This window comes from Rhopalosiphum padi, chromosome 4 (genome assembly GCF_020882245.1).
Source record: "Rhopalosiphum padi isolate XX-2018 chromosome 4, ASM2088224v1, whole genome shotgun sequence".
Taxonomy (NCBI): domain Eukaryota; kingdom Metazoa; phylum Arthropoda; class Insecta; order Hemiptera; family Aphididae; genus Rhopalosiphum; species Rhopalosiphum padi.
In genome coordinates this window covers 25,296,937-25,312,793 of record NC_083600.1, presented here as the reverse complement: position 1 = coordinate 25,312,793, position 15,857 = coordinate 25,296,937, and the positions used below count along the sequence as shown (strand labels likewise).

The window sequence follows — 15,857 nt, the reverse complement described above, 5'->3', positions numbered from 1 at the left end:
ATAAAGTTAAAAATAAACAAAAATTCCAATTTTTTGCATTTTTTTTAGTAATTATATAAGTTTAGTTTTCAAATAATATAATTAATATAATTGTTAATATATTATTGAAATACAATTAATTTAGAAATTATGTAGCTGTTTCACATGTTTCCAATTATTTTTAATTTAAAATCCTTAATATCTTGGGACTTGGTCTTTTTTTATTTACATACCTACTTGCCTACTTAATTGTATTTGTAATTTTACAATCTGGTTAAGTCGAATTTGTTAAGGGACTTTATCGCATGCAAATATTGTAATTTGAACAGCTGATGAGTTATAAGTGAAACCAGTGAAAGCCGAAAGGGGGTGCGTGATCCTTTTAAAAGCGGTGAGGGACTACGCACAAGAAACTACAAAATGTAGGTATTAGGACTTTTAGTATGTTTATAAGTGAGGTATAACCTAGATGTGTTACCTACAATCTATCAAAATTCAGCTTATTTTTTTAGTATATTGTAATTTGTAATATAATTATATTATTTATATTTCTGATTTTTATATTTTGTAATAGTCAACAACTTGTTCGATTATATTGTCACCGCCGAATACCGATATAAATAACATTATGATAACATATATATATATTAAAAGTAAGTTTATTCTATGGTAAATTTTATGATTTTTAATTTTAGTCATTTATTATTAATAATATACAGTCGAACTTGCTACTTGGTTATCTCGATTCTCAAACTTTTTTAACTCGAAATTGTCGATACCTCGAATATTTTCTTCGGTCCCTAGAATTTTCTATTTAAACAATACGAAAAAATATTTTTGGGGAAAAGGCTTAAATTTAAATTAAATTAAATTTAAACTTAAATTTTTAAGTGAGTTATAGTCGTGTAAAATATTTAAACTTTAAAATGCTCGTAACTCGCTTAAAAATTAAAAGATCAATAAAAGCCTATTATGAGACGCCCTAGGTAATTTTACTAGTTATTAACTTTAAAGTTTAAGTTTGATAATATAGGTATTGACTCTAATATTAAAGTTAACAGCATAAAATTGAATCTGTTGAATGCAAATTTGCTATGTCTTACCTACGTTCGTAAGACATAGACATGCAACACATGCGGGTATATGACGTATTGACGTCCTCTTAATATTATTATTCGTCATTTTAATTGACACTAGTAGATTATAGGTTGTTGACTAAATTAAATAAAAAATCAATCTAATGTTAACTAAATTATAATCTTAACAAATAATAATTTGCATACAAAACTATTGTGGTACCTAATATGGTTTCTGAATATAGCTAATTCATTATTTTATATTTATGTAGGTTAATTACTTATACCAAACTAATAATTACCTATTCATTATTACTTTTTAATGTTTAAAAATTGACATTATTGTATGTCTAGCTGAATAATCGTGGTCGTATAATTTATAACTAAATGCTGTATTTCTGGCTTCTGCAGTGATAAATTGATTTGAATAATTTGGTTGCTTACTTGCTTGTCAATATTGTAAAATACTACAATATATGAGTTATCTGTAAATTTCATAATTTATGAATAGTTTAAGGCAAGTTCGTCAGTCCGTGGTTTAAAATGTATCATACTATTTATATTTTTGATTATACCGTATACCTTGTACTTCCAAGTTATAAATTATAAAATTATAATAATTAATATTAGATCTAGTTTATAGTTATATATTTATCAATTATATTATCTACGAGTATATAACAGGTTTCGTAGGATCAACTCTCATAAGTAGGTCTTCACCATGGTCCATGGACCATGAGATAATATTACTTATTAAATAAGTATACAAATATACAATGCAAATAAATGTCAACCTACTTTATTTATTCACAATAAAATGTTGTCCACTGTTAGTGTAAGTAATACAATATTCATCAAGTATTTATCTGATTTAAACAATCTAGTCTATAGGCAATAGCTATATATGTTGCACACTTCAACAGTAGATATATTACAAGTACACACTACTATAATAGTATTATAAGACTAATTACTATATGGTTAAAATATAAAAAAGGAATAATTCGATAAGGACGTGTTTCGTTTACCTAAATTAATATGACCTCAAACCAGTTATTTAACCTAAGAGTATTTACTTTTTAATACTGATATAGTGATATTGTAGTTCGTATGATAAACTACATATTATTATGTTTATGTACAAACATTTCAAACAAACAACCCAACTATATAGTTTTAATTTAATATTCGGCGTACGTATAGTTCACTTCACTGCACTTACTACTTACATATAAATAGACATATAGTTGGTTCTAATGTTAATATATTTTTATATTAATAAAATTAAATATTAGTATCGTGTTAAAAAACATTTATTATTTGTACACAAATAATAAGTTGATTACCATCAAAGTTATTATTTTATATTAATTTTACATTATGGATTTCGAAAAATTAATACTAGGAATAGACATAGGAACAAGTTCAGTAAAAATTTCACTTTTAGACAGCTGGACTTCAAAATCTGTTTATGCGAAATCGGTCCCAACCAAAGCAAAAATTAATCCTAGTCATCAAAATGGTGATGAGCAAGATGTTGTCAAAATTTTGAAAGCAATGCGAGAATGTTTTAAGTCACCAGGAAAAATTATGGAAAAGGTAAATATTTAAATAAAAAATCGAACTATATACCTATATACATAGATAGGTATATCAATAATATATTGTATGTTGAAAAAATATATATAGTATACGGTTTAATACTATAATATAATATATTATTATATTTTATATTATATATAGGTAATATATTAATATAACTACACATATTAGGAAATTATTCAAATACGGAATAGGTAACATTGTTTTTATAGATACCTACTATTTTACAATTCATTCAAAGACATTCTATGCTGTTATATAAACAGGGCTTGAATGATCGAATAATCGAATTCAATAGTATTTGGTAATAAATAATAATTATAGAATACAGATAGTAAGTAATACATAGGTAATAAATATAATATATTATACTGATGTACATATAAGTAATAGAATAAGTTATATGCATTTATTTTATAACAAAATATAGTTGTATAATGTTGGATTGTTGCGTATTTTAGATATTAACTAATGTTTTTTCTCAGTCGTTCAATTTTAGCTTATTAAAATTATATTATTATTTAGTAAGGACTAATGGAAGTTACATTAAAAGTAGGAAAGTAAATAAACCATTTTCAAGCGTTAGCTATACAAATTAAACAAATAAACAAACCGTGTCTGTATATATTAAACATTTTTAAATTGCTAAAATAACAACTTCCTAGTATTTTTTATGAATTTTTTAAGGTTTTTGATTGAGCCTAAAAATTTTATCAACACTTTATCAGTGGAATGTTATGCATTTATACTTTTTGAATTAAAACAGAAGAACAAAAAAATCGTTTAATAAGATATTGTTATTTTACGCATAAATATCCAATTTCGTCAAAATTTAAACTACAGACGATTACATATTATAACTGGTACACTCAATGTTTTTAGTAAATCTTTTAAGAAACATTTTTATGGAACCTTGTATTAAAATAATTAAATTATCAAATCTTTGGTACCTATTGGACTATTGCCTATTATTGGAGTATCAAACATTTTTATTTAAAAAAATTGAGGATTTTACGATTTTTTTTAGTTCTAAGTATAAATTTTATAAAAACAAATTGTTACTATGTACATTAAATATTTTTAAATAATAATAAAAAATGTCTAATGTCTATAAATAACACAACAAATAAATATCAACATAAACATTCGGCCCATTCGGGGAACATTTCAACATTTCTATAGAGAAAGTAGCTACGATTATTAATTTTTCAAATTATTTCACCAAAAATACAAAATCAATTTTGTTAAATAGGATTTTGAGTATAATATCCCGTTTTTCCTTAATTTTGTTTGTTTTTCAGGTTATCTTGAAAAATATTAAGAGTATTTTGACATTTTCATAGTACAAACTAGATCAAATTTTCTATAAGAAATCGCCTTCCAAAACGTTTTATTTATTTCAACTTCTTATTGTTTAATGTTTATACATATAATTTTATAATACCCCATATTATAGTTATTTTTAGTGCTTTTAAGATCGAGCTTTGGTTATAAGTATTTTGTATTCAGATACATTTTAGCTATAGTCATCATGAATTATTTAAAATACATTTTAATTTAAATAATATATAGACTATAGTAAACTTATCTTTTTTATATTAATGTAAATTATAGCCTACAAATAATTTCTAATACTTATGCACAGGGTTATCATTATTCACCCAATATGCTCACTCCCAACCCTATGCTCCTATTTTTTCTCTAATAATGAACTTATTCAATTTCTAATATTTTTTATATTTTCAAAGTCTTGTATTTTTGTACATTGTACTACTTCAGGAATATCTTGTGGTGATTCAAACTTGTGTTTTCCTTCTAATAAAAATCTTTTTTTTTTTACTGTAAGTTATTCAGTGGTTATAATTTATTTGAACATTTTTATGTTCTAATTCAAAAGTTTTCAATTATTAAAATAATTTTATATCTTAAATTAAAGATTATAATCCTTAAAAATAGTTTATTAAACATAAAATAGATGTAATATCAGGTCTAGTATTTATTATTCTTGAATCATTCTTATACATTATAAATATTATTATTAATACAATAATAAATAAAAACTTAAATATTAAACAAGAAATTACGGATCATTGTTGGCTAACCTTAGTTCAGTATGGAAAATACTTAAATATTGCGGGTGCATCGAACAAACACCGTTAAGAAGATGGAGAAAACGAGTTTATTCATAAGAATTGTAATCTATGTTCTAGACATATTCATAAAGCTTAAGAACTTACCCTGTACCCTCTGAAGTAGGTAGTTTACACCCATCAGCTGTCTGAGGGTCTCATATAACTGCACTATACCTACTCAACAATATTGATCTAACTCTAACAAGTGCACCATACAAAAAATTCAGAGAGATAGTTTGTTGATACTCCAGATATTCTTTTAATGAAATGAAACCCACTACTTAAAGAGCTTTGCAGGTAACCTTATCAATGTGGGCAAAAGAACAGACAGAAAGAGTAAAAGTAAAATTCAAATCAGAAATTTCAGTACCTACAGGAAGTAAGTTAGAGCCATTAAAAGTGTAGGAAAAAGTAGTAAGGGAGCAACTCCTGGTAAATATCATTAACTGGCATTTATTGACAAGGGTGTAGCCAGGGGGAGGGTTTCAGGGTTCAGACCCCCCTCCGAAATTTTTTCTTGAAATGATATTGAATAGGTTTAAATACCTAAAATATTTAAAACTTGTATAATATGACATATTTATACTCTAACTCCCACCCCCCCCCCCCCCCAAAAAAAAAAAATTCTGGCTACAGTCTTGTTTATTGATATTTATTGTAGGATCAATTTTTTTAGCTTAGGTAGAGAAACTATTAAGATCGTTCATAATTTAATACAATCATAGACAGAGTTAATTTTAAAGAATATTTTCATATTATAGATAAAACCAACTATGAAGTACAAAGAATAGTTGACTGTGCCTAAGAGGGAACATGCATCATTTAAAAATAAAATGTATAAATTAATAATATTGTTAGATTAATCCATAGACCTATATAAACTAGTTTAAATTACTAAAATTTTAAAATTATCATGGTCCCCATATCTTTAAAAACCCATTAACATGGACTTCTTAGTACATATGTAAAATAACTCAAAAACTACTAGATCAAATTTTGATTTGGATACGTTATAATAATAATAATAATAATAATAAAAAAAAAAATTAAAGAAAATAGGATAATATTTATTTTACTCAATAATTTTTAAGTAACATAAAAATTCTCAAGAATTTAAAATTAAGGTTTTTAAATTTATTTGAAAATACCAAAAATAAATTTAGAAAAACTTAATATATTATTAAAAAAAAGAGAGTGTGTGTATTGTGTATCCTTGATGAATCATTCTGTATATCTTACAATCCTAGAAAATATAAATTATTCAATATAAAAAATACTCAGGTACCTAACAAATTCAATACTATAATTTCAACCAAGTATTATATATTTGTTATAATGGAAGTACATACATTCATATTTATAGTTATAATTAAGGTGAATAGTTATTTAATCCATAAATTAAAATATCACTTGAGTATTTTTTATTTGAATAATTATCTAGATAAAAATTGACCAACTATCTGATTCTGATAAGGTAAAAGCGATCGGTATTTGTGGTCAAATGCATGGAATAGTGTTTTGGAATGAACAATTTGTACAAACATTTTGGGATAGTGAGTTCACAAATGAAACAGAGAAATTGGTATCTAATTTATACACATGGCAAGATGCACGTACAGATTTAAAATTTTTGACTAAGCTGCCGAAACCTCGTTCTCATTTAAAGGCATACTCAGGTTATGGATGTAATACCATTTTTTGGTTAAAAGAAAATCAGTAAGTTTAATAAGAGCAACAAGAGGTTGAATATTATTATTTAATAGAATACAAATATTTTTATACATCAATTTTAGACCAGAAATATTGAGTAATTTTAAGCAATGTGGCACAATTCAAGATTTAATTGTATCAATACTTTGTAATCAAGGAAAACCAGTCATGTCTACTCACAACGCAGCAAGTTGGGGATATTTTGATGTAATTGACTGTTCCTGGAATACAGATATTCTAATTGAAGCAAATTTTCCAGTTCATCTATTACCATCAGTTGTACAGCCTGGAATAAATGTCGGGACATTATATGAAACAATTTATCATATACCAAAAGGCGCAGTAGTTGGTAAATGATTAACATTTAAAAAATTATAATATGTGTATTTAATTAAATTACCATTAAGGTGTTGCTCTTGGTGATTTACAATGTTCAGTAATAGCCACATTAACAGCAATGACAGATGCTGTTATAAACATTTCGACTTCTGCTCAAGTTGCATTTGTAGCCAAAACAATTGAGACACAATGCGGTAAATTAAAAATAATTAGTATTTTGAATAATATTATTGTAATTTATTGTATTATGTTAGATTAGATGGTATTGAATATTTTCCATATTTCGAAAATCAATTCTTGGCAGTAGCAGCTTCTTTGAATGGCGGAAATGTCTTAGACTTTTTTGTTAAATCTGTACTTAGCTGGGTATCTGTTCTTGGATTGACTATAACTGAAGGTAATTTAAAATATTAATACATATTTATTGATCAATACTCAATAGCATTATATTAAATTCATACCTTAAAATTAGGTTTTGAAAATCAATTTATAATTACCTTGTAGCCAGATAAAACCATGGCTTTTTATTTTTAAACACTATAACCAAAAATAAAAAGCTGATTTATACTGTGAAAGATTTTTTTTTAATCCTATTAAACTTGTTACAGTTATGATGTTTTTTGACAATATACTTTTAACTCCTGCTATTGATACATATGTGATATGTATAATATATTGTTTAACTATTTACTAAATATTAAAATATTATATTTTATTAACACATGTATAAGTAATAATTATATATTAATTTTATTTCAGATGAACTGTGGAATCGATTGTTACAGTTATCACCTGATGAAAATTCGACACCTCTGATAGTAAACCCTTTAATTTTTGGTGAAAGACATGATCCAACAACCTTTGGTTCATTAATGAATGTTACAAATAATAACCTCACATTATCAGAACTGTTTTCAGGTTTTTGCAAAGGACTTATTAATAATTTACTTAAGTTAGTATATATTATTAAATTATTTTAAAACAATGCATTCAAGGCCATGACTGGGGGTCCGGACCCTCCCAACATTTTTAAAATTAGTAAAATTTTAGTGGTGAGTACAGCTTATTAGCTATACATTTTCAGTATTTATATTTAAAAAAATGTTGGACCCCTTCCCCCTGTAATTTTTGTCGGTTACGGCATTGATTATAAATAGTATTTATAATCAATGGTTATAGTTAGGGTCTTGAATGCAATAATAACATAAAATCATAAAGATTAATTTATTTAAATTTAGAATGATGCCAAGAGAAATGTTGTTGAAAGCTGGAATTCAAAGAATCATAGGATCAGGATCAGTCATAACTAGAAATCATATCATAAAAAAAGAAATAGAACATTGTTTTAATCTCCCACTAATTGTAAAAATGCCAGAAGATTCCGCTTTTGGTGTTGCTTTAGCGTTATTGAAGAATAATCCTTATTTATTTAGTTAATAAATATTAAAATTTATTTTATAATTAAAAGTGTTCATTAAATTATATATATTATAATAATTATACACATTATACATAAAATACATAAGAACAGAAAAGAAATGTTTGGTATATTTATAGATGTACAACATGGAATTATCAATTCAAAAATGTATTTAACACTACAATATTGCAGTCATCATGGCAACTATAATATTAATTTATGTGTAAAAATAATAATAATATATAAAAAAAAAAAAAATATTATTAACATTAAAAATAAAATTATATTAAATACTTGAATTGTTGTATAAAAATAATTAAACGTCACAATAAAAATAAAAATTGAAGACTAACAAATTAAGTTCTTTTAATAATGTTAGTTTTATCTTTTGGATTATTCACAGGTCAAATTCTGAAACAGAAAGTAAACTAAATATATACATAAAATATATTAAAATTAAATACAATTTACACTATTATACTTCATAATAGCTCTGAAATTTTAATTTGTGACAATATTCATTAAATTTTTATTATTTTTAATAATATTTGAAAATACTGTCAAAGTGTCTCACTATATTGTTTTTATTCAAATAATAATTTTTAAAGTAATATATTATAATAAATACAAATACATATTTTACAAGTAATGTTAATATTAACCAGATAATATGATATTAACCAAGAACTTTTGGATAATGTCTGAACAACTATAAACATGTATCATGCATGAGATAAAATAACTTTAAATAGTTTAAATTATTAATAATATTAAATATATTTGAGATAATTAGTAATTACCATAAAAGACATAATAAAATATTATATTATATTATTATATTACTATTAAACAATTTGAATTTATTTTTAATGAGTTATCTACAAATGATACAACATTGAATTGAGTACTTTATTTTATATTTTAAATTATTTCTTGAAATATTATATATAAGATTTAATGCCGCCTTTCAATTTATTTATTATATTTAAATATTTTTTATTCTATATCATCTACTAATATTTTGGACAAAAGTTTCACGAATGATTGATAAAATTCTGTTTTTGTTTTTATTTTATTTAAATAAAAAATTAACACTTAAAAGTTGCACTAGCAAATATTACGTTCAAAAACAGGCTAACTACAAATCAGTGTCATATATTGTATAGCATTTTATATAACATTATAAACTTATAACAAAATTATCATCCACAATTGACATTATCCAAAAAACATAGTTAATATCGACATTATCCAAATGTTAATATAACTGGTAACATATATTATATGTATTATTTATACTAAAATAGTGAGCTATGGGTATAAAGTAAGCCTAAACAATTGGACAACCTGCTTCGCTATGCTTTTTTTTAAATAATGATGATAATGGTATTAATCAAAATAGATTTAATACTCTCATAAGAACAATTTTGACATAGTATGCTATACAAATTAGTGCCATGATGAAAAGTTTGATTGATCAGTTTACAAAAATATTGAAAATTTTTATTTATAGAATTATACTTATGATTAGGGCTAGGGACTTCATTCCCTAAAAAACCTTAAAATATGTATGCATTTATGCCTTTAAAAATTACCAAATATGCTATTAAAATATGCACTAAAAAAAATAAATAACAGTATTTAATAAAAACCTTTTTATTTTAATATGAATACATAATTAATAAAATTTTAATTTATAGTAAAAAAACTTGTCATAATAAATAATTGTCATAATTTCATAATTTCATAGAATGTTATTTTGGTAATATTATCGCCTATCGGAATCACTTGTGAAGTATACCATTAAAGCCATAGTCCATAAATAACAATGGGAGCGTTCGGCGAGAAAAACAACAATACTAATTTTATATATATTTATATATATATAAAACCATAAAATTAATATTTCTGGTCTAGGAAATCGATCTAAATTTAAAATTGTTTGTATAAAATATTTATTTAATTATAAAACTACCATTTTCATATTAAAAATGCTCAAATATGCACTTATAATTAAAAAATGGCCAAATATGCAAAATATGCAACTATAAATTTTAAATATGAACTCGTATTACCATGAAATAAATTTCTATATTACTTAGCTATGTTTTTAATGATTATTGAAAAACATGCAAACTCCTAGAAGTCCCTAGCCCTACTTATGATGATCTATTGATCACTAAATTTAGTTAGTTTAAAACAAAATAAACTAAAGCACAGTACTTGAAAGGTAGGAACTACCAAAAATTATTTGTACTTTTTATGCAGTAAGTCTGATAAGAAATTATGATAAAACTAATTATCTTAAGTCATAAAATTACAAAATATTACCTCTAAGTAGTAATTTAGAACTAATGGTAACAATATGAGCTTTTAATAATATATAATATTACCTTAAGAACTGCTATTCAGGTGCATTAATTGTTCTTGTAAAACAAATGACATTGTACATGGTGTCAAAACTCCTTTATTTAACATTTCTTCTCGAGTTTTGCCTTTAGTCTTAGGAGTTTTCAAAAAACTGCAATCTTTATTTAAATTATTGAAAATTCCATATGCACCAGTCATTCTAGTATAATTTTTTTCCTTCACTGTTTCTGCAGTAATATTTGATGTTTGTGACTCACTGTCATTATTTCCATCCTGAACTTTTTTTAGCAATTTATCATAGTTTTCATTAACTTTATTTTCCATAATGCCAAAATGTTTTTCAATTTCTAGTTCAATTTCTTTGAACCGGGTCTTCATTAAATTACAACATTGCAATTTAGTTTGGCGAATATCATCAATTTCTTTTTTTTTCAATTCCTCAATATCTTCAACTAATAATGATAGATTTAATGTTTGAGTTTGGCGAATATCATCAATTTCTTTGTTTTTTAATTCTTCAATTTCTTCAACTAATAAAGGCATATTTGATGTTTGAGTTTTGCAAGTATCATCAACTTCTTCATTTTTCATTACTTCATCTAGTAAAGGTAGATTTGATGTTTGACTTTGGCTAAGAGACTGACATATGTCTGGCTTCAGAGTAACACTTAAGTCTATTAAACTTGGAGTTATGAGTTTATTAGAATTATTTTCATAGACAGGAGTCAAATTTACATCAGGTATTGAAACATTAAATATGTCTGCATTTTTTTGGACAGATTCTAAATGGCGATTTAATAAATATTTAGAGGCAGATGATAATGCATTGTTAAATTGTACCTTTTCATATTTAGTACAAGGTGAGTCAATTAGGGTGTTAAAAAGTTCTTTTGATTGCAATACAGGTTCATAAGGCTTTTGGCGAGATTTTCCCATTGATGATTCAAGAAGTTTGATTCTACTAGGTGGAGATAATGGAATTTTATTATGGTTATTAAACATATCCATGTATGTAGATTTAGGTATGTCAAAAGTATTTTCTGTATAAAGTTTATCATGACTTTTAGATTTTGATGAAGTAAATTGAAAATTGTTAATCTGAAAATAAATAGAAATATACTTATTATTTTTATTTTTATGCTGTATATAAATATTTGTATATACCTCATGTAATGGCTTCAATGTACGTTTCATAACAAATGTATCATCATCAAATAAAGCTTTTTTTGGTCCCACTGATACTTTTTCTTCTAAAGAATACAAATAAAGACATAAAGTATTTAATTTTACATATACTTAAATTATGTGGTGATATTTATAATTAAAAATTAAAATTCTTAATTTTAAGAATTAATACAATTTTTTAAATCATTCATTATCTTTAATAATATTATAAAATAGATAAATAATCCAGTAAAAAAATATTGATATTAATGAACAAGAAAACAATATTGGACACCTCTGGTGATATATATCAAGTATTATGTATATTATACGTCATTATAGTTGAGGATGACATCAGCACAGTAATTATTAATGTGTTTATCAAACAACAATATTTATACTATAATATGCAAAATAAAAATGTTTAACCATAACAATTTTTAAAAATAAAAATTTACTTTGTTTAAATGTTATTTATATTATTTTACATAGCTACATTACATTAGATCAATTAATTTATTAATATAGTGTAGAGATTATATTGAATAAAATATGATGGAACAAAAAATATATATTTGTTTGTAAATTGTAGGTAACCCGACTATAGTTATTACATTATTTCAATAAACTATATTATCATACTTAGTATATTATAATGTATGTAACCTAACCAAGTATTCAGTTCTTGACTGATTATTATCCTAATGTTCACGGACTTTGTCACAGTCATAATGTTGCGAGTAATTAGTTATCCCCAGTTCTAGGACTTATATGTAACATGTAATTATTTTGTATTTAATAAAGTAACCAATATCATGTTTATTTTAAATTAACTATCGGCTATCATTCTCATAAACATGATAAACAAAGATAGCAATAAACATGTTACTTCATTTAAATAACTTTGACAAGCATAATTCTATAAAATACAACTATTAAATAATATGATGCTTTAAGTTCATAAAACAATTTATATAACATAGAATGAGTTATAAATAATATTACGTTTAAAATAAAAAGTAATAAATAGGTACAGAATTATATTATACTACTTAGTACTTACCATTATCATATTCGGGAGTAAGTTTAACAAGATTTTGTACCACACTACGACGGCCAACGCGCCTTTCTTTGTTCATTTTAAAACTTTAAATCTATTAATGTACACGCAAATTAAAAAACAGAAGGATTTAGAAAAATCCAACAAAAGATCGATTAGTAGAGGAAATTCTGTGGCAAAAGTGACAACATTCAAGTATTCAATAACATCAAAATTCAAAATTCAACACTTGACAGTTAAATGTTAAATTGATAAAACTTTAAAAATTAAAAGTAAAAATTCCGTTAGTATACAGCTGTACCTAAATAGTTTATGTACATAGATAATGGAGGATAATAATTTTTTGTATTACATACATGAATATGATTGATATTTAATTTGAATTTGAATCGGAAATTCAGACGTCGCGGAAAAATAACCGATATTTTAATGTTTGATACCATTTATCAGCTGCTAGCGAAGATTTGAAGCAAGGTGGATATATATATCCACCTTGATTTGAAGGAATTTCCGCGGTGCATGGAAAAGACGATATGTAGTCAATATTATTCCCCGCCAGTTTTTAATTAGTTATACGTCTAACAACTATTACTAGTTTTTGTTTCACAAAATAATTTTTCCAAAATAAATGTATTCAAATTTAATAAATATATAGTCAGGAATGGGCAAGATACTAGATACTTGGATTTGAAGTATCGAGATACTCGCTACTTACATTTTAAATATTTAGATACTCGATACCCAATACTACATAAATTTGAAAAAATTAGTAATAGCCGGTGATACATAGGATTTTTTTTAAAGTTTATTTATACACAATTAGGCAGGTTATGAATTTAGACAAATGCATTTAACTTTAAAATTCCAAATATTAGTTAAGTTTAAGTATTAATATATTATAATAAGTCAATTGTTAAATAACATCAATAAATCCTGCCAGTGATATACAGATATAACTTAATATGGCTAATAGGTTTCGTACAAGTTGTACTGCAATTAAATTATGGATTCATAAAATTATTTTTTCAAAGTGTCACATTAAAGTATCGAGTATTTTTCGATAAAATTATTTTATGAAATACTCGCTACATATTTGTATCGAAGATACTGCCCAACCCATGTATATAGTAGCAACCTACTGAAGCACAATACAAATAATACAATCCGTCCACGCGATTATGAATGATCATGTGCACTACGTTGCTCGTCTTTAGAAAACATAGACCTATAAGTACATATATATATATATATTTATAGGTCTATGTTAAAATACCGTTTATTATATTTTCAAATCTTAGGTATTAATATTAAAAAAAAAAAAAAACCATAATTTCCAAATTTTCACATTTTTATAGAATTTCATAAAAATTTTAAATTCAAATAATCATAAAAATATTTTAGATTCTGAGCGGAACGATGAATATCAATAATATTATTGATTTTATCATGATTTTTTTTTGGATGAATATGCGATAAATTGTATGGTTAGATTTTCAAAAATGGCAGTGGTTTTGGTCGTTTTGGATATCAATTTGGTTCTAGTATGTAATAAAAGAAGTCAAATTTTAAAATTCTGAATACTTATTTTTATAATCAGCAAATACAAATAATACAATTAAAAAATTCGGAAATTTTTTCGCAAAACCAATTTTTGACAAAATCGTTTTTGTTTTTTTATGCAACTTGAAAACAAATAACTATAGGTACACTTAAAATTTTCACCAAATGTTTGTATTATCATTTTGTCCAAACGATAAAATTCATATTTTTCTTCTCTATTTGAGGCATGGAAGATGGAAATGTTTTAATATTTTTTTCTTCAAACGTTAAACGTCAAACGTAATAAATTGTTCACTGAATAAAAAAAAAAATTATGTAACAAAAGATCTCACAAAAGTTATTCTTGTATTTGTATAAAAATATTAAAAAAGCATATGCACAATTATTTTTTATATGCATTTGAAGTCAAAATTTTGACAATATCGCAAAAACTTTCAAGTAGTTGGAAGTTCATAAAAACTTTTCTTTTTCTAAGTTCTAAAAAATGTTTACAAGTTTCTTTATAAGAAGGTAGTTCTAAGTTCATACTGAAACCATACAATTCCAGGCACATATTATTTACATTTAAAAATTAAAAATATAGTAAATAAACATAAAATCAACGTATTTATTTTTAAGCATATTTAGTAAGAATATTGACGAAATCCATTAAAATCATAGTATTTTTTCATACTATGACCAAATAGTTTATAAATAGTTTTTTTTTTATAGAAATTTTAAGTTCAAATTAAAATGAAAAAAATTATTTTAGTTACATTATTGTAAATTTGTAATTTAAAATTATTAGCGTATACTTGAAACTTTTAACGTAGGTTTGTTATTTTATTTTGTGTATACAATATTTTAGACAAAAATTAATTTAATTTGCTATATTACTATTAATAGTGAAATAAATAACTTTGATGGCAATATAAAAATATTATTAAATATGTTTAGTAATTCTTTTCTATGGTATAGCCGTTTACTTTCCCCTTTTTAACTGTGGAAAGTAAATTTATCTACTAAGCTATTAGGTGGCCAGATTTTAAATTTTATGAAATTAAGGACAAAAAGTTTGAACTTGACCTATAACCATTAATTTTTTATATACCAAATGTATTATATGTACATAGTACATACTGTAAAGTGTAAATAAGGCGTTTTAAAATGTTTGTGGAAATGTACACCCTGCACCTTCTTCTAAAAATGATGCACCTGTCTGTTTACATTGAATTATGAAAGATAACTATTAACTATATGATGATAAGCATTAGTAGCTTTATAAACAAAAAAAAAAAAATTGAAAATTTAAATTAATACTTTTACCAGTAACACAAATGATGAACTTCCATGTGAAAATTGGGACTCAAGTTCTTAAACCAATAATGTCTATGAATGGCCATCCTAATTACTAAGGGTGCTTCATCATGACTAACTTCTGGCATTTTTAAATTGCTTTTGATTCT

At 24.3% G+C, this 15,857-nt stretch overlaps 2 protein-coding genes across 4 annotated transcripts; one reads left to right on the top strand and one right to left on the bottom strand.

Moving 5' to 3' along the window:
* Window positions 1-2,185: 2,185 nt before the first annotated feature.
* On the top strand, window positions 2,186-8,377 carry LOC132929903 (sedoheptulokinase-like). 2 transcript variants are annotated; one of them, XM_060995532.1, is made up of 7 exons: window positions 2,186-2,654; window positions 6,231-6,505; window positions 6,583-6,848; window positions 6,907-7,032; window positions 7,098-7,235; window positions 7,598-7,790; window positions 8,077-8,377. In XM_060995532.1, the coding sequence occupies exons 1-7, from the start codon at window positions 2,436-2,438 to the stop codon at window positions 8,273-8,275; spliced, it is 1,416 nt and encodes a 471-aa protein (XP_060851515.1). In that variant the 5' UTR covers window positions 2,186-2,435; the 3' UTR covers window positions 8,276-8,377. The 2 variants fall into 2 exon arrangements, with proteins under 2 accessions (XP_060851515.1, XP_060851516.1); XM_060995533.1 differs by having other exon boundaries at window positions 2,190-2,654; window positions 6,264-6,505.
* Window positions 8,378-8,410: 33 nt separating this feature from the next.
* LOC132929904 (uncharacterized) lies at window positions 8,411-13,296 on the bottom strand. 2 transcript variants are annotated; one of them, XM_060995535.1, is made up of 4 exons: window positions 12,856-13,296; window positions 11,793-11,878; window positions 10,652-11,726; window positions 8,411-8,686 (listed from the first exon to the last, which is right to left on the bottom strand). In XM_060995535.1, the coding sequence occupies exons 1-3, from the start codon at window positions 12,929-12,931 to the stop codon at window positions 10,653-10,655; spliced, it is 1,236 nt and encodes a 411-aa protein (XP_060851518.1). In that variant the 5' UTR covers window positions 12,932-13,296; the 3' UTR covers window positions 8,411-8,686; window position 10,652. The 2 variants fall into 2 exon arrangements, with proteins under 2 accessions (XP_060851518.1, XP_060851517.1); XM_060995534.1 differs by having other exon boundaries at window positions 8,411-8,669; window positions 12,856-13,292.
* Window positions 13,297-15,857: the final 2,561 nt, after the last annotated feature.

What these genes read in the sequence shown, in the direction of transcription:
- LOC132929904 (XM_060995535.1), bottom strand. Translation starts at nt 12,931, where the DNA reads ATGAACAAAGAAAGGCGCGTTGGCCGTCGTAGTGTGGTACAAAATCTT. An exon ending in TACTCCCGAATATGATAATG is followed by an intron (nt 11,879 to 12,855) that starts GTAAGTACTAAG and finishes TGTATTCTTTAG; the next exon opens with AAGAAAAAGTATCAGTGGGA. An exon ending in CATTGAAGCCATTACATGAG is followed by an intron (nt 11,727 to 11,792) that starts GTATATACAAAT and finishes ATTTATTTTCAG; the next exon opens with ATTAACAATTTTCAATTTAC.
- LOC132929903 (XM_060995532.1), top strand. Translation starts at nt 2,436, where the DNA reads ATGGATTTCGAAAAATTAATACTAGGAATAGACATAGGAACAAGTTCA. An exon ending in AACAATTGAGACACAATGCG is followed by an intron (nt 7,033 to 7,097) that starts GTAAATTAAAAA and finishes ATGTTAGATTAG; the next exon opens with ATGGTATTGAATATTTTCCA. An exon ending in CTTATTAATAATTTACTTAA is followed by an intron (nt 7,791 to 8,076) that starts GTTAGTATATAT and finishes ATTTAAATTTAG; the next exon opens with AATGATGCCAAGAGAAATGT.